The sequence below is a fragment of the Branchiostoma belcheri genome, unplaced genomic scaffold (genome assembly GCF_001625305.1).
Source record: "Branchiostoma belcheri isolate BF01 breed outbred unplaced genomic scaffold, Haploidv18h27 scaffold4, whole genome shotgun sequence".
Lineage (NCBI taxonomy): Eukaryota > Metazoa > Chordata > Leptocardii > Amphioxiformes > Branchiostomatidae > Branchiostoma > Branchiostoma belcheri.
The window spans coordinates 631,932-649,606 of record NW_017804020.1 but is presented as its reverse complement, the minus strand read 5'-3'; the positions used below and the strand labels follow the sequence as shown (position 1 = coordinate 649,606).

At 40.1% G+C, this 17,675-nt stretch overlaps 1 protein-coding gene across 1 annotated transcript in view; it reads right to left on the bottom strand.

Moving 5' to 3' along the window:
* LOC109476877 (regulator of nonsense transcripts 2-like) overlaps positions 1 to 17,675 on the bottom strand; it is a 27,114-nt gene that overhangs the window by 825 nt on the left and 8,614 nt on the right. The window contains exons 12-36 of the mRNA XM_019777892.1: positions 15,311 to 15,443; positions 14,706 to 14,764; positions 14,226 to 14,315; positions 12,927 to 13,014; positions 12,289 to 12,429; positions 11,660 to 11,766; positions 11,350 to 11,435; positions 10,734 to 10,842; positions 10,228 to 10,285; positions 10,029 to 10,084; positions 9,706 to 9,822; positions 9,010 to 9,111; positions 8,431 to 8,514; positions 8,258 to 8,299; positions 7,941 to 8,042; positions 7,613 to 7,672; positions 7,123 to 7,261; positions 6,563 to 6,702; positions 5,810 to 5,993; positions 5,177 to 5,275; positions 4,081 to 4,259; positions 2,333 to 2,512; positions 1,589 to 1,667; positions 1,325 to 1,404; positions 1,006 to 1,068 (exon numbers count right to left, since the gene is read on the bottom strand). Of these exons, the coding sequence (XP_019633451.1) occupies positions 1,006 to 1,068; positions 1,325 to 1,404; positions 1,589 to 1,667; positions 2,333 to 2,512; positions 4,081 to 4,259; positions 5,177 to 5,275; positions 5,810 to 5,993; positions 6,563 to 6,702; positions 7,123 to 7,261; positions 7,613 to 7,672; positions 7,941 to 8,042; positions 8,258 to 8,299; positions 8,431 to 8,514; positions 9,010 to 9,111; positions 9,706 to 9,822; positions 10,029 to 10,084; positions 10,228 to 10,285; positions 10,734 to 10,842; positions 11,350 to 11,435; positions 11,660 to 11,766; positions 12,289 to 12,429; positions 12,927 to 13,014; positions 14,226 to 14,315; positions 14,706 to 14,764; positions 15,311 to 15,443 (2,577 nt within the window). The remainder of the gene's footprint in view (positions 1 to 1,005; positions 1,069 to 1,324; positions 1,405 to 1,588; positions 1,668 to 2,332; positions 2,513 to 4,080; positions 4,260 to 5,176; positions 5,276 to 5,809; positions 5,994 to 6,562; positions 6,703 to 7,122; positions 7,262 to 7,612; positions 7,673 to 7,940; positions 8,043 to 8,257; positions 8,300 to 8,430; positions 8,515 to 9,009; positions 9,112 to 9,705; positions 9,823 to 10,028; positions 10,085 to 10,227; positions 10,286 to 10,733; positions 10,843 to 11,349; positions 11,436 to 11,659; positions 11,767 to 12,288; positions 12,430 to 12,926; positions 13,015 to 14,225; positions 14,316 to 14,705; positions 14,765 to 15,310; positions 15,444 to 17,675) is intronic.

Genomic DNA, 17,675 nt, shown 5'->3' with positions numbered 1-17,675 from the left:
ATACAACTCATTTTTTAATCATCAAAACCATGTCTCTACTTGTGTACTGCGCCATTATTTTTGAGTTTATTTCGACTGCGACACGGCGCTATCGCCGCTTCAACACGCCAAATGTGCCGCGAAAAAACACCGCATGGGATGATGGGATACTGCTACCCACGCCGCGTCCGCCATCTTTGTTTACTTCCCTGAACGCTAATGCGAGAGATCCCCGTCAACTATCGCAAATTTCCATGTAACCTACGGACATCGTGAGCTAAAAAGTCATTAACATTGAAATGAACAGTTTATTGTTGCATTCGTTACGATAATTTTCGTGTGCTAGCCGGAGTTTCTGAAAATTAAGCGATCGCGAAGCGATCCTTTGTGAATTGTGCTATCGACTGCTTTCATGACGATCGTCTGCATTTTTGTCTGTACGCTACTTGATTGAAGTTTTCCGTTAATCAAACTTTATTTTTTGCTACTTTCGTGATGTAAAAGTACGTACAGGCTGATGATTGTGCATGTATTCGTTGCTTGTTTTGTACGTAGCAAACGTAGCATAATTTGTTTATTCGTTCGAGTAGAGCCTGCCGATAGCACATGATATCTAACGTATCGCGGCGTTCTTCCAGTCTTGGAAAAAACGAAAAAAATACGTGTGTACGTCAACGAAAAAAATTAAAAGCAAATTTACCGATCTCAATAAAGTTCACTGTTTTTAATGCGTAAATGTGACTCGTGTTTGTATTCTTTGTGTCGTTATGTGTTCGATGCCCTGTCCACCCCCCACCCCCATAGTTTCAATGAAGGCCGAGAGTTTGAGCCTCAGAGTCTCTTAATCGGAAAGGCCGGGTATTTGAAAAAAATGTGCTGACAAATTGGCTTTTCAAATAAGCGGCTTCTACTGTATAACGAGCTCAAGTCTGCACTAAAAAGGATTTTTAAAAGATGTATGAAACATTGTAATACAGTTAGTCTCAGTGTCAATGGTAAAAGGACAGTTGAAATTTTGAACCCCACCTGTTCCCTGTTCCTGAGGTTGATGGCAAGGTCAGAGGTCACAGGGATGTCCAGGTTGTGATACTGTGGGGGAAACATAGAAATGTTCATACTAGTACACTGTATATCAGTAGAGCATGGAACAAAGTACATGCATCCATGAGTACAAGCTACATTGTACAAGGTCTTCTGTACTGTGATTCCCAGGCTCAACTTAAAGTTGTCAGGCATTGTACAGAAGCAGGCATTCATATTTCTATGTTGACCAATCCTATAATTCAAGAGCATGACATACAAGTATACAAAGATAACAATCACATTCAAAAGAAAACAGCTCTACCTGTGCCTTGTTCCCCCTCCTGGTCATCAGGACAAAGTTAACGGTATCAGTCGGACTCTCAGGTTTGGGCTCAATCGGAGCTACAGGAAGAAGAATAAGTTAACACAGCAGTCAACAAACTGTTATCTCTAGCACATACATGTATTACATCTGACAGATAACAACATTATACTAGACTAAGAAGAAATCTTGTTGTGTTATATACTAAATGACAGAATACAATGTATACTCAATAGAGGTCTTCTACACAATCATGTACTGTACCTGCTTTAGCCTTGACTTTCATGTTCTGTGGAATGGCAATGTCCAAGGTAGGAACCTTCACAGTCTCAGTACTGCGGTGCTGTAAGTAAAGAGACAGTGAGACAGAGCGTATGGTACAAAAGAAATGTCATGTATCTACAATGTACATGTATCTGTTGGAGAAGACTAACAACAGAAAGATGTAGGCGCCACAGACTTTCTGCAACCTAGTATGATCCACTGCTCACCAAGTCATGTGCGTCACAGAAGCAGTGATTGCTCATTCCTTGACAAAGACTGGAGTTGTAAAGTCAAAAATTTGGGTACCCCAGTAAGTCCAATTTCGTGAGTTGGAAATTACAGTGAAACTTGCTTTATAACTTATGAAAGGACTTTAGGCAATGAACTACTATCAACACTTCATCTGGATATTACGTATGATGTATGATTAATACACACACGTAAAGTGTAAAAGGAATACTGAGATCAAACAACAAAATACATGTATCTACTGTAATTCCTGCTTTTTCAATGTACTGTTATGTTCACTGTTTCACTGTCACTTCTGTACTGTGAACTTATCATTTAATTCACAGTTAACAAATAATTCCTGCACCTGTTACCACCGTGAATATATTTCCGTGAACATGTCCATTTTTCTCAGATTGTGAACTTTTGCTTTCGTGAACATAAAGTGAATTACAGTATCTAAGTGATTTTTTATAGTAAAAATTATACCAAGAACAAGAAGACAGTAGGCTTTACCTGGATGTTTTCAGCGAGCATCTTGTCGAAAGCTGACATGAAGTCCTCATCCTCAGCACACTTGACCAGTTTGGGTCCCCCCATGAGCAGCGTCACCTCATCATCATCCTCTGTCTCCCCGGCAGAGTCCAACATCTCATCTTCCTCCTCTTCTTCCTCCTCTTCATCATCGTAGTCTCCCTGCAACATGGGTGTGCTGTGATGTTTTAGGAGTACGTTGGCAAAACATACTGTGCCTGTATTGTGTTTAGCACTGTGGAAGAGCATCTGGTTTAAGGTTGTATTTGAGCATTTTTTAAGGGTGACATGCTGTGTATAGTTTTCAAATGTTGTGTTGGATATTGTCTGCAATGGGCAAAATTTCTGATGCAATGTTGATGACAAGATATCCAATGAAAACAGAGAAATATGTGTTTCGTGCAGGCACAGTACATTTGCTGAAGTGCTTGTTTTAGGTCTTGCCTGCTTCATAATATTATGCAATGAGGCCTCCTGACATTTTCTTTGATTCAAGTCCCGAAAATGGCACACACATGTACTAGCAGTGAAAGTCTGAGTACAAACTGCAAGTGTTAGAAAGTCTTTTGGCACAACCAGACAAAATCTCCATGCATTTTATGTCTCCCAGCAAACAGCAGTTGGTCACCTTCACAACACAGGTGCCTGCTGTTAAACCAGTATAGCAACAAAGTTCAGTAACTCCATTCTTTTTCTTTACATCTCTCTATCCACATGCATGCTACAGTTCACACATACATGTATATAGCATTCCAAAAACATTGGTAGAAAAGTTACATTGTCAATATTTCCCCACTACTGAAACTGCAATACATTCAGTTAGATTGACTTCTCCTCTGGTGCTGTTGTTAGGGAATGATGAAGGTTAATCACACACAGTGCACATGCTGAGAAAAGTCAGGCCCTGGCTGTTGCTATAGCAACCTTCTCGTCCTCGCCCGTCTCCCACATGGAGTCCAGCGATCCGTCATCATCGCTGTCATCTTCAGAGTACACCTGGTGGAGTAGAGGTCTTCGTTACAGGTACATGTACCTACTACGTATACATACATAGATGTGGCATGAAATGCTCAGGCTCAACTAGCTACTTCTCTGTTTATTCTTACTCAAACATATATGATGACCAGCCTCTCCAACTGTCTTGCTACATAATGTAACCCAACACCACAGAGTGTCTGCTACAGCACCAGTTACCATGGTGACAGACGTCTGGTCCTTTTTTGTTTGGAGAAGAAGAAGAAGAAACAGAGCAAATGCAATATGCATTCCTTTTTCAATGCTCCTGAGCTCAAGAGCACCAAGGCAACACTAGGCCTAGGAAAAAAAAGTTGTGTTTCCTGTTTCCGGACCGACCATAGAAAAAAGTGCCGACCCTAGCCTTTTTTTTTTTGTGGATTCCTAACTCCATGATCTGACACCTGAGTGATGAAATGTACAATCAGTTTTCCAACATTGACATTGAAAATAGAGGTGTGCTCATGCAAGTTTTATGTTGTTAAACTGTATTGTATAAGTTGGATCACTAGAGATTGCCAAAGTCTAAAAAAAGGTAATTCCTACCTACTAACTCTAATTTTTTTAGGACTGAAACAGGAAACACAACAATTTTTTTTGTAGACCCTATCCCAATAAGTCACACATTTAAAAACTGGAGCTAGTCTGTTTCTGTCATGCATTCTCCTTCCTTTCTTCACCTTGTTCCATTGAAAGCAGATGTAGAAGCACATTACCTCCTCCCCAGCCTCATCAGCGTGGTCCAGCCCGGTGTGGTGCTGACTCTGACTCTGACTCTCCGTCTGACTGCCGCTCTGACTGCCGTCCTGCTCGTACGCCATCTCCTCCTGGTCACTCCCCTCATAGTCATCCACCTCCTGGATGGACAGGGCTCCCACGTGCTGCGACAGGTCAACTACAGGGTGATAGATACATAACGTTTAGATTTATCGGTTCCATGTTTGTTTCCAAGTCCAAGTACCCAAGGCCTAGGGAAAAAATTGTTGTGTTTCCTGTGTCAGTCCCAAAAAAATTTGGGTCGGAAGGTAGGGATTTTTTTTCTTTCTTTTTTTAGAATTTGGCGATCTTTAGAGATCCAACTTTTACAACTCAGTTTGACAAAGGAAAACTTGTGGAAACTTCTATTTTCAATGTTAATGTTGGAAAACCGATTATACAATATTTCATCACTCAGGTGTAAGATCATGGTGCTAGAAAAGGTCAATCAGCTAGAAAAATTCATGTCCCTTAGGCCACACCAATTTAATTTCTTGGTTAACGGATTTTTCTAGAAAAATAATGGAGCGGGCGGGTGAAAAAAAAAAAACAGGCCTAGGCATCCTATTATGGCCCAAAATGGTACGATAGGAGCCATGAACTCAACAGACCAGGCTGGTTCAAAATTTAAACAATGAATTTTGAACTTTTAATGATACCACTGCATTAAAAGATGGAATAACTGTAACAACTAGGAAGAAAAGGACTGTTTTCAACTGTTCAGGGCAAAATATGAGCATTTTGCAGTTGATTCTGAATTTTTTTTTTTGTTGCAAATCAGAAAAAATGACGAGGCGAATCCGTTAACCAAGAAATTAAATTGGTGTGGCCTTACAGGGATCTACAAAAAAAAAAGGCTAGGGTCATCAGTTTTTTCTAGGTCAGTCAGGAAACACAACTTTTTTTTCTAGGCCCAAGAACATACATGTACATGTACATGTATGTTCTACTTAAGATTTGTTTTTCAATTAGCATGTTCACAAGGGAATTCTTGAATAACTGTTACAAATAGCACATCTTGTGTTAAGAATCTATAGCTAGGGGTTGTCATGATACCTTGCGGAGTGGGTTCTGCTCCCTCCTCCCCCTCAGCAATAGTGGTTAGTCCCTCCTGAGTTGTGACAGGCTGCTGTACCTCTGGCTGCCCTGGGAGAGCTGTGAAGTCAAAGGAAATAAAAATACATGTATTCCACATTCAAACACATACACCAACAACGTAAATGTAAACTACATGATTGTACAACACTGCAAACTCAAAAGGTCTTCCTGACAAAATTTATAATCTGTCCTTTCCTAGTCAAGAACCTCGAAAACATATCAAAGATGAAATTCCAGCATCTAACAGTCCACAAAAATCAAAATCACAAGCAGGTAGAATTCTTCCACAACTTTTCCCTTTACTTAACTACCATACATTGCCTTGTAATGCCTTGTAAAACAAGGGAGCCTTCTTGCAAACAAAGTACTGTAAATCACTACTTTTTTGCGACGGTCTTATATTCATGGTTTTTGCTGTCACTTATCATTACCGTGAACAAATAATTTGCCGACTTTCTTTTTGCTGCACCTGCTGCCACTGTGAACATGTCCCTTTTTCTCAGATCGCAAACTTTTGCTATCGCGAAGATTAAGTGACTTACAGTAACTTGAAAAAGTATTTTAGACAGTCTTGACAACCCTAGTACTCACAGTACTTATTCCTGTACTCCTGTTCTAACTCCTCCACAGCCTTCACAGCCTCCTCCTGACTGGTGCTGAGGTTCAGTTTGGGTCTGAGGGTCTCCACAGTGTCGGACACCATGAAGTCCACCTCTATAGGGAAGGGATGGGCCTCTGTCCAGGTAGGGTGGGACTTCTTCACCCAGATGTACCGCTGAAATCAAACAGTACAAGAACATAGGTTTCTCGACAGTCTACAGATGTACATGTACTGGAATTTCTTGCATCAATGTGATAATACATTTTGTAGCAGCATGCTGGAAGAACTTACTGCAACTAGGTATAACCAGTAAACATATTGTACATAGCAGAACATCTTGTTTAAGGTCATCTTCTCGCATTTAAAGATGGCAACTACTCGATAGTTTTCAAATGTTGTGTCAGAAAAGATATTGTCACTCAAAATTCTTATGCAATGTTGACCAAATATCACAAAAAACATGGAAAAATCTGGGTTTCACGTAGATCCAATGCTTGTTGACCGAAGACGTGTTGCCATAATTAAATACATCTCTGTTTTACATAAAGATAGAACATATTTGGTGAATGGGATGTTGTGAGGTATGCAGACACCAGTACATTACACAAGTTTGTATCATGATGTTATTCTCCTAGCCTGGACCAGTAATTTTTGAAGTTAGTCTTGAAACCACCACATACTGACTTTTCAGCGTTTGTAAGATGATGTTAGTGTTTGGACCTGACTTTTTTCAGCCCTAGTACCTGGAAGTAGATGAGGAAACAGTCCAGTTTCCTCTTGCTGGATCCCCTGTCGAAGTACTGCCCACACGTGTCCAGCAGCACACACACCAGTCTGATCCGGAACATGTGCTCAGGGGGGTCCAGGGGGGATGGCACGGCAGCTACAGGGGGTAGTACATCACAGATGAACCAGGGCTTGAAATTCAATTCAATTTTGGGAATAGGTGCACTAGTGCAAAATGGGGTGCACATAAAAATTTTTGTGTGCACCGTATAAAATAAAATAAGTAGAAATACTAGAATGCCAGCAAATCTAATCATGTTTCATTTCTGAAGAAAAGTAATACAGCATTTTTCAATCATTTTTCTGACACTAAGATGTTAAGGATATGTTTAACATCTTTACATCTCTCAAAAGACTTTTCTCCACACCAGTTATGGTGCTGGTACTCAACTATTGACAATTACCTGCACAAGACCAATTTTACCCATACCACTAAGAATTTACAAAGTATGGATCATACTACAAACTGCAAAAACATTGCAGCCACAATTTCCTTTATACTTGAACTTGAACTTACAATCTAAGGAGACTCCAAACGTGATGAAGGAGTAGAGAGTCTTAAAGATGACTGCAGACTCCACCAGACGGTAGTTGTACAGCTCACCCAGGTACTTAGCTGCACTGACACGCCGCTGGTTGTACTTTGGGTCGTTAATCTATCAAACAAAATCAACCATCAGTGACAGAAAATGCCTCGTGTGTCGGAAGACACGGGAGCCCCTAACTTAAGTCTAAGTAAGACAGAAAAGGTCTCATCTATTGCAGTGACACCTGTGCTACAGTGCAATGTGAACCAGTCAGAATTGCCCTGAGGAAGGTGACAGACGGTCACTGAAACATTGACTGAATAAGCCTCCTGGTTGTGTAAAAAAGAGTCTCTTTATTCAGAAAATATCTGCTACAAAGGGAAAATGACAATGTCAAATAGCAAATCTACAAATCTACCAAGACATTGTAATTCTACCAGCATTTGAGCTCAACAGAAAAATACAAAACACAAAACTGACCTCCATTCCAAGTCGGATTTCTTCCAGAATGCCATCAACTATCAGGATCCCAACATTCTCCTAAAGTTGTATAAAGATGGTACAAGTTAACAAGCAAGGAATAAATATCAAAATAGACTGCTGATAACTGGGCATATCAAATTCTAAATACATGTACCTCTGATCATAATCAATTTAGGCCTTCTTAAGTTATGCTGACCACAGGAAAGACAGACACACATACAGATACACATGCACACAAACACACACAGACCAAAACAATACATCCATTTTTCATGGACGTAAAAAAACATCTTACAAAGTGGAGTTAAGAAAACCCATATCTGACCTGGTATGGGACCAGTCCAGCCAGCATGTTGGCCACACAGTGGACGTTGTTGTACTTGACATTCCAGACACGAGTCAGACTTTTGATGGCGTACCTGCATGTCTGTTACAGACACCAAATACAGATAAGTCTTCTTCCTACTGCCTAACTTCCTAACCAACAAAAAATTCATAGCAAAATACCTATTTCAGTGTGCTAAAGGTTAGACAGTTTCATGTAACTGGATTGTGGTTGTCTTAAAGCTATGACATTGTAGGTTTATTGTTCTATATTCTGTAAGATTGTCATGTAAAAATATTACTTTAAACATTACTTACATCTTCCTCCTGCCAATTCAGCTTTCTCATCTGTCTCAACACCTAAGATAAAATAAAGACAAGAAGAGAACTACATGACCACCTTGTTCTCTTGGGATTTTAGCATCCCAGATGAAGCATATGCATGTCATCAGTATCAAAACAACATACAATACTAGCTTCTAACAGTGTACCTTTTCTGTGGTGATTTTGGACAGGTCTTTGTACAGTAGCTTCCTGATGTACTCGTGCATGGGTGGTCGAACCTTCACAGGAGTCTGTGAAAAAATTAACTCAGGTTTGATAAACTGTGAAACAATAAATGTTGGAGGCAAATAGTTATGAAATTAAAAAGGTAACATTTGAAAGCAAATGCAAAATGTTTACCTTCACACTTTACCTAGACCAGCTCAACAAACTACTGCTCTGTTTATTCTTACTCAAACACATTCAAATATATGGTAACCAGCCCCTCCAACTCTGTCCTGCTACTTGCTACACTGTAATATATACATGTAAGTACCCAACCTAACAGGGTGTCTGCTACAGCACCAGTTACCATGGTGACAGCACTCTAGTACAGGTCATTTCCATTTTTTGTTTGAAGAAGAAGAAAAACAGAGCAAAAACAATGTGTTTTCCTTCTGTGAAGGTAAACATAATAAAACCATGGTTTTCTGCTATTGTCAAATTGTCTGTTGGTGTACAACACTTTGAATTCATTCCATTGGTTCCATTTCAATGTTATTACATGTAGAAGTAGCTGTACTGACCCTTTCCACCTCCGGTGGGTTGCAGTAGTAGAAGGCGTTCTCTATCAGGGTGGTGTAGCGCTCGTTCATGTGCATCACTGTCTTCTTACGCATCATCTGTTCCTGTTGCGGTTGAATATCAAACTCAACATCAGCAAACAGCAAGCAAGTGCATGATTCATTCAATCAATAGATATCAATAGCAGCAATTCCTGTTTTGTTCAATTGTACATTGTTTAATACATGTACATACTGATAAATTGCTTTTTCTAATGATGGGTGAATAAGAAGTAATGTATGAAGTGCATCTACATGTAACCTATTCTTCAGACTTAGATTTGCATAACATTTTTAGGCAAAGAAATGCTGACTTCGAGATCAGAATAGAACTGCACTTCAGGCAAAGAACTCAGAAAATGCTACATGTAACTTTGAGATCAATTTTTTGTCAAAAGAGGCAAGAGCAGAAACTACAAAGTACTGTAAATCATGATTTTTTTTCACCATACATTTTTTGTACTTAAATATTTGCGGTTTTTGCTGTCATGTCTGGAGCACAGACTTATCATTCCCGTGAACAAATAGTCCGTTGACTTTCTTTTTGCTGCATTTGCCGCCACCACGAACATAGTTTCACGAACATGTCCATTTTTCTCAGACTGCGAAGTTTTGCTAATGCAACATAAAGTGATTTACAGTAGCTAAGAACAGCCTTACCAGTAGAACCTTTGTGCGCAGATGTGAGTCAGGTGACCTGTAGAGGAAACGTCCACATGACTCCAGCAGGGCACAGGCCATCTCTATCTGGTGGTGACGGAAGTCTAGCAGTAACATCTGTATAGAAAACAAACGCAGATCTAGATCAGGACTGGTATTACTCAAAAATTTTGTAATTTATAATTTGCTGACGGAATGGAGTTGAATGTGAAAGGTATCGAATTTGGTAAGAGTAGGACGTGAAGAAAGACAGAATAACACGCAGAGAGCTGACATGCTTTACCAAAGTAATTATTTACAAGAAGACAAAAATCAGTACAAACCTTAAGACAATGAAGAGTCTCCTTTTTGGGGAAGACACCGAACTTTGTCATCTCCCCTGCAAAGACAGCCAAACATAACTACAGGTAGTGGTCCTAAGGTAAACATGGTGATGGATGTACATGTAACCCCCTACTCCCCTACTTGAGTAAAAATGGGTTAAAAGCAATCCACAGTCTAATTTTAGGCTAATCAACCTACCAATGAAGCGGACTGTCTTCAGTTTTGATTCCAGGTTGATTTGGTCCTTCTTTCTCACCTGTGCCAAGACAAAGACAGTAATTTAACCAACAGCTACTCACTGGTATTTTTGGTAGTAGCATAAAGTAACTGTAGCTAAAAACCATAATTATCATAAAATCTTATAACACATGCCACATTCTAGTACATTATGGGACTTGCAAAGCAAATGCATGTTTACCCTCACAAGGTCTCACCTAACAAAATGCTGCTCTGTTTATTCTTACTAAATGACATTCATATATCTGGTGACCAGTCCTCCCATTTGCTACATAATACAATGTATATGTCACCCAACACCACAGGGTATCTCCTACAGCACCAGTAATCATGGTTACAGACGTCTGGTCCAGGTCATTGACCTTCCATGTTTGTAGAGGATGAAAGAAGGACTTAATGAAAGAAGGAAATAGACTATTTTGTTTATGAACTTTCTCATCTAAAGTGATGATCTCACGATGACTCACATGGAACCTGAAGTCTCCCTTGAGCATGGCGACCAGGTCATCTGCCACGTCAGGTGTGCACGGCTGCAGGGTGGCCACCAGACGGGAGTAGAACGGCAGCAGGTCAATCCTGGAGGGACAGGGAAACAATGTTTAACCCTTAGCACACTGGAGCAGCTGTTTGGCTGACAAGTTTCTATTGGTTATGGGTGAGGCAGTGGGTAGAGGGTTGAGCAACAAGCAGAACTGCTTACTTATGCTAAATATTGCCCTCCTAACACTCCCCCCAACTATGGTCAGGAGTAAGGTTGGCTGTTGTTGGCTGGTTTTCAGCAAGGTTGACTATTATTTGGCTTCCGAATGTTTCAAAATGTTTCAAACATGTGGTTTGGATGGAAAGGTTGGTCCTGGCTAGCTGGTATTTGGAAGTTGATCAGCAGTGTTTGGGACATGTTCAGGGCTCAAATTTGACTCAAATTTAACTTAAACTGGATTCAATTCATATTGAAATGTTGGCATGGCCTAAATCTGGTAAGACTGCTAACACCAAAACACACCAGCTACTTAAATCATCTATCCCTGTTATATTTTTGGTCCATATGCCACAGTGTTATACTTCTGGACTAGTGGATTGTACCTTGTCCTGTGCACAGTGAAGAGAGCCCTGACTAGTTTCCTCCTGTTGGTCTTGTTGTTCATGTTCATACAGAATTCCAGCCCAGCCTACAAGTCATGGAAGAAAAACATTTAGTTAAAACCATTCTGTCAGTATCTATAACCTTATATAATTATGACCATTCACTCTTCTCTCAATCTGTAATTGACATCTATACAAGTTTGGTCAATTACAGATAAAAATTTTGAGAGCTATAGAGAAAAAGTTGGGCTTTTAAAATTTCTTGGCTAAACGTCCAACCAATTCAGTGCTCTTATTCTATGTTCCTTACATTATCAATGAACTCCCTGTTGACACAGTTTGGCAGCTGTTGTAGGAAACCCTCCAGTAACATCTTAGTGCTGGACCCTGAGGCACCCTCTGTGTCTTCATCTACATCTGGGGACAAAAAAAAAACAAGACACTTTATCTGTATCTGCCAAAATCTGTCAATCTTTCTAAGTACAGAGCTGGTCATAACAACTTTTGCTGGTCCCAATTCTTCTTTCCATAATTGCAAAAAGACCACCTGTCCAAGAAGATCACTTAACCTTGGTCCCCTTAGTTCTTGGGCAGGTTGCAACATACAATAAACATCAAATGCAGAGCAGCTTTCTATACCTTCCAACTAAAAATGATTCGATTCGATTAGACACAAAACTGATATTCTGGAGAGGAAATAAAGGCACAAATACTGTAAATCCCTTTATATTTGCAGTAGCAAAGATAGCAGTCTGAGAAAAATGGACAACTTTGCGGTGTGGCAGGTGCAGAAGAAAAAAAGTTGGCGTATTATTTGTTTGCGATAATGATAAATTTGTGGTACAAAAGTGACTGCGAAAACCACAAAAGTAAAAGTACCGCGAATATAAGTGATTCAAAGTAGTATAGCAGGGCTGTAGTATAGCTGGATGTAGTTACCTTCTACAGTCCCTAGAATCTCCTTCTCTATGTCCTCTACTGACATCTCTGCCTGGGCGGAGTCTGTGTCTCCCTCTGCCTCAGCCTCTGCTTCAGCCTCTGCCACCTCCACTGCCTCGGCCAGCTCCAGGTTACTCATCTCTGTGGGGAGGGCACACGAAGTACTGCTGACTTTCTTCACACAATCATTTTGTTTAACTCATCTATGGTGAGGGCACACAAAGTACTGTTGATTAATCTTCACACAGTTTTTTTGTTTGGTATAACTGGTAAAGCACCTTTTGGTGTAACACATCAGTTTTGTAAAGTAGGAACAATCTGCGTAACTCATTTTCACCTGAGTTGAGTGAGGAAATAGGTGTTTTTTTAAGTGCCTTTCCCAACAGGGGCACAACAGTGGGGCATGACAGAGATTTGAACCCAGAACCTTCAGATTCCGTGTCAACAATTCAAACCACAAGACCACCTTGCCACATTAAGTGTCACTCACATACCAAGTTTGCATTATGCTGAGCAGAGAACTTAGCAGGAAGGGGGTTAAAGAGATACTACCAGTAACACAATGATTTTTGTTTTAGGAATGTCTAACAATGCAGTGGAAGGACAAACTAGCTTGTCACACCCAGGCACATTCTCACCTTCCTCCAGTGCCTCTACTGTGTCTTCAGGTGTGTCTGCTTCAGCCTCCTGCTCCTTAGACTTCTTTTCACTGTCCTTAAACAAGATCTGAAAACAAAGAAAGACATATACAATAAAGGCACGAAGAGAGCTCAGAAGTCCAGTCGACTAAAACTCTATATTCACAAAGGGAATTTTCCTTGCAGCTTTGTTTTGAACTACAGATTACAGGCAAGTAAATGAAAAAAATATGAGGAAAACTATGCTACCTTGGCAAAGGTTTGTGATCTTTAAGAAGTGTTTTTTCAGTACTAGACAATGGTTTAACCCTAAACAGTACACCTGGGGTCCGCGCGGACCCCAGCACTATATATTCTGTAATATCTTTTTTGTTTCTAAAGATTTTTTTCTGAAATTTTAGGTAATTGTCACCCACAAAGTTGTCTCTCAATACAGTGCAGAAAACTCTGTTTCTACCATTTATAAAAAAAAATATATCTGATTTTCTTTTGGGGTCCGCGCGGACCCCAGCCGGCTTTCGATCATAATGGATACACTGGCGTTCTTATACATTACCTTATTTCCGTTTTTATATGTTTTTATGCACTCATCGTATGTCTACCGAGTTTTCAGAGAATGGTGTCGTAATAGAATTAAATTTTGATAACATTGGTGTAATTATGACGTCATATGACGTCAGAGCTAATAATATAGTCCGCCATATTGGATTTTGACCAATGACGTCATCAAATTAGCATATTCCATGCATATTAAATGATTTAACTTATATTTAATTATGTTAGATGTTATTAATGTTGGAAAAGAAGTGTAATTTAATATAAAACTCAGAAAATTTTTATGTTTAAACCAAAATTACTTCTATTTTTAAAAAAAGAAACCCGTTGCCATGGCAACACAAAAAAACATAAACTTACTAGTATTAAACTAATATGAACTTTTTTCCAGAGACATTTTAGGAAAGGTCTCCAAATTTGATACTTCTAGCGCAAGCCGTTTAGCCGCTATCTGAGATCAAAGTTGGGCCTCAAAAGCCCCTTCAGTCTGAAATGGGTTTAAAAATCGGGTATTTCTTCTTGTCTTCTTTTCTTCACCAAAAAATAGAAAAAGTTCAAAATGTATGATTTTTGGATGTAATGTGGACACAGAGGTTCCCACATCAGTTTGCAAAACAATTGAGCTGGTAGCATGTTGATAATTTCTAAAAATTAGCAAAAAACTGTTCTGGGGTCCGCGCGGACCCCAGGTGTACAGATTAATCAGTCCGGGAAGGTGTACTGTTGAGGGTTAAGATAACTTACAGCAGGTAGAAACTCCTTGAGGTTAGGCAGGTTCTCATAGAAGCTCCTGGTCTCTTCATCTTCCCACAGGGTGTTCTCTCCTATCTCCCCCTACAGAACACAGAATAGGAACTTACACAGCCCACTGAAGTATGCCATGTGCGCCATTTTAAAACTTGACCTTCTTTTCCACACGACTACTCACCTACCAAATGCCATTTTCAAACTTGACCTTCTTTTCCACACCACTCTTCACCACTACCCACCTACCAAATATAATGAAGTTTTTCTACAGCTTCAGAATCTCGAGTTACAATGTATGATGTTAACAAACATAAATTGTACATGTACATACCCATACCAAAGCCATTCCACCATGGCACAGTTTTGGGCAATGCATGACACCTAGCAGAATCCATTTGTACTGCAAACGGTGGTTTTAATTAAAGGTGATACATATAAGACATTAGCTATGATCACTGCTCTGTGTATTTTACTTACCTCACCACCTTTGATAGCAAGGAAGATGTCCACATTTCCCTCCTCCTCTTCTTTAAAATCTGTTGAAGACCAAAGACAGTTTGTATGTAGAAATGACGCAATGCCATTAAATCATTCTGCAGAATAACATCTTTCAACTCTATTTTCATGAAGATAAATTTTCACACACAAACTTTTCCATCTCCACCTTTTCACATCTTTCAATTGACAGATCTTGTTAACACTTTGTTTCTTTTGCAAAAATGGTAAATCGCCTTTAAATGTAACAAACCAGTTTTGTACAAGCTGCGTAAGGCCAGACTGTAAGGTTTGAACCGCTTGCACTGGGAAGGTCCGCCACTCTTTTCGAAAAGTGTGGTGGGCTCTTAAACGATCTTGAGCTCTAAGTGTGGCTCTCCTCAAACATTGGGCCTCTGACTTTACATCCCATCCTAGAGGACTTCCATAACTGAAGCTAAATACTCATTTTCACCAGTGAGGAAGTAGGTGTAAAGTGCCTTTCCCAAGGGCACACTGCCAGGGATTTGAACCCAGAACCTACAGACTCTAAGTCAACAACCCTAACCACAAGACCACCTTAGACCACTTTTCAGAGAATCTCTCACCATCTTCAGGTAGATCTGGCATGTCTTCATCCAGGAGGTCTGCCAGGGTGGAGGCATTCATCAGGAGTTTCTGGTACGCTGCCTGGGCGTCCTCGAACGACTTCTGTCTGTCTTCACTCAGCTCTCCTTTGGTCTGCAGGAACAATAACACAACTCTCTCATCAAATACAGGGGTCAAATATTCAACTTCACTGTATTTGTTAAATCCCCTGTCACACATTCAGAACCTTCTCCAGAACAACAATCAACCAAGGTTGGCTCAAGTTTGGAAGCAGTCTGACCAGATTTAGGCCACGTATACAATCGAATTTGAATTAAAGTTAAGTCAAATTTGACTGTAAACCACTGCTGACCTATTCCCAACAGTCACCCAACGAGTCTCCAACCATAGCCCAATCTCCTGTCCACTTTAGATTATTTAAACATTTTGAAACATTCAGCTGGCACAAACGTTCAGTAGCCAACCTCACTGATCACCAGCCAACCACAGCCAACCTTGCTCCAGACCTAAACTATGGTTGGGTAGAGATTGGCAGTGTTGGCAGGCCATATTCTGCTATGTGCGACAGTTGCTTAACACTCAATGTTGAAAAGAAATAATGAATGAAAGAAATTTTCTCAGGCAGACACATGTATATACAATAAACTGATCATCACTATCAGTTTTAAGAAATAGTAAGCATGTTCCCATGTTCATCGGCACAGTCCAGCCACTATGTAGTGCAGGACTGCTTCCTGACTGGGACACATACAGGTCTATGTCAGCCATCACTGGACATTGCATGGCTACAGACAAGCCAGCATTGTGGCAGATGGCTTATGTCAGAAAAACAACAAACTTTAAGAAAACATACTGACTTACAGAAACATTGTATCCAAATTGACAACAAACAGATAAGGCCATACCAATTTAATGAATTGGTTCCTGGATTTACCCTCTTCATTTTTTTTTGATATGCAAAAAAAAATGTTTGCTTATAAGCATTTTGGAGCAAGAGTTTATTTTTATAAAAATAAAGAGTTTATTTTTATAAAAATAAACTCTTGCTCCAAAATGCTTCTATTTAGGCTCCAACAGTTGAAGAAAGTCCTAGTCTTCTTACTTGTTACAGTTTTTCATCTATCAATGCAGTGTCTTGATTAAAACTTTAAAAATTCATTGTTTGAATTATAACAAGAAGCCATAGGTGACAATTCTCCGTGAAGTATTATATATTGCAACAAAAAGAAGTAGCCATTGGCGACAATTCTCTGTGAAGTGTGATAAATCGAACAAAGAAATTGTTTAAACGCGCGTCGGCTCAGTCATCTTAAGACGCAACAACCAATCAGAGATGCGAGATGCCTACACGTGACGCGGGAAGGGCGCGCGATGCCCGAAATATTTTTGCGTCAATATTCAGCGCCGTGATTCAAGAGATTAATACCCGGAAACAATTTTTTTCTTGTTTTGAACGCATTAACATGCATTTACGCTAATCTAGTATGATTCAGGGTTACTTTTTTTTAACCTGCCATGGCCAGATTATCTAAAGATGTGTGTATTGTGTGTACAATCTATAGAAAGAGAAATGTACATCAGGTCCGATCATCCGATTTTCACGTTTCGGTTTTTTGGACTCGGTTCATGAATGGTTTGGTTTGGCTCCTGGAATGTGCAAAAAAATGACTCCCGGGACTGTCTACAGGGAACACTCGCACATTCGCGGTGTATCAGGACAGCGCGACTGGTCGTCATTAGCGCAGTAACAGTTGCATAAACGGACGAAACCATTTCAAAGAAATGGGGATGTTTCGAAAATAAGCATTTACTCCAATATCAAAACAGCTACGGTAAAAATAAAAAGACGTGCATCATCCCGGACATAATGCAACACCACATGCGAAATTACACAGAAATGCGACGTACGGAAGAATGCGTTTTGGCTGCGAACATCTTCCAAAAAACTTGGCATCTCTTAACCATGGGCAAAAACATCTGGAACCACTTATAAAAACCACCCCGTATCTGCATGAACTTTTTTGAACCCCACTGCTATTCCAAACAACGCGTTTTTCTGGACCATTCCAATTCGCCTCGTAATTGTAGGGGTGCGTCTGCGATATTACATTGACCGCGAAAGCAGCAACGGCAAAAATACACATTCGTGCATCAACACGGGCATGCCAGCAGACGGCGTATAAAATTGCGTGCCGATTACACAAAGAGAACCCAGTGTTTTGACTGCGAACATGAAAAATCAGCCGATTACAACACTCCGTCCGGAGGTCCTGACCTCCTTCACGGAGTAACAAACCAGTCTGGTATGTTGACTTCATGGCTCCTATTACTGTATTTGGGGCTATCATAGGATGCCTAGGCCCT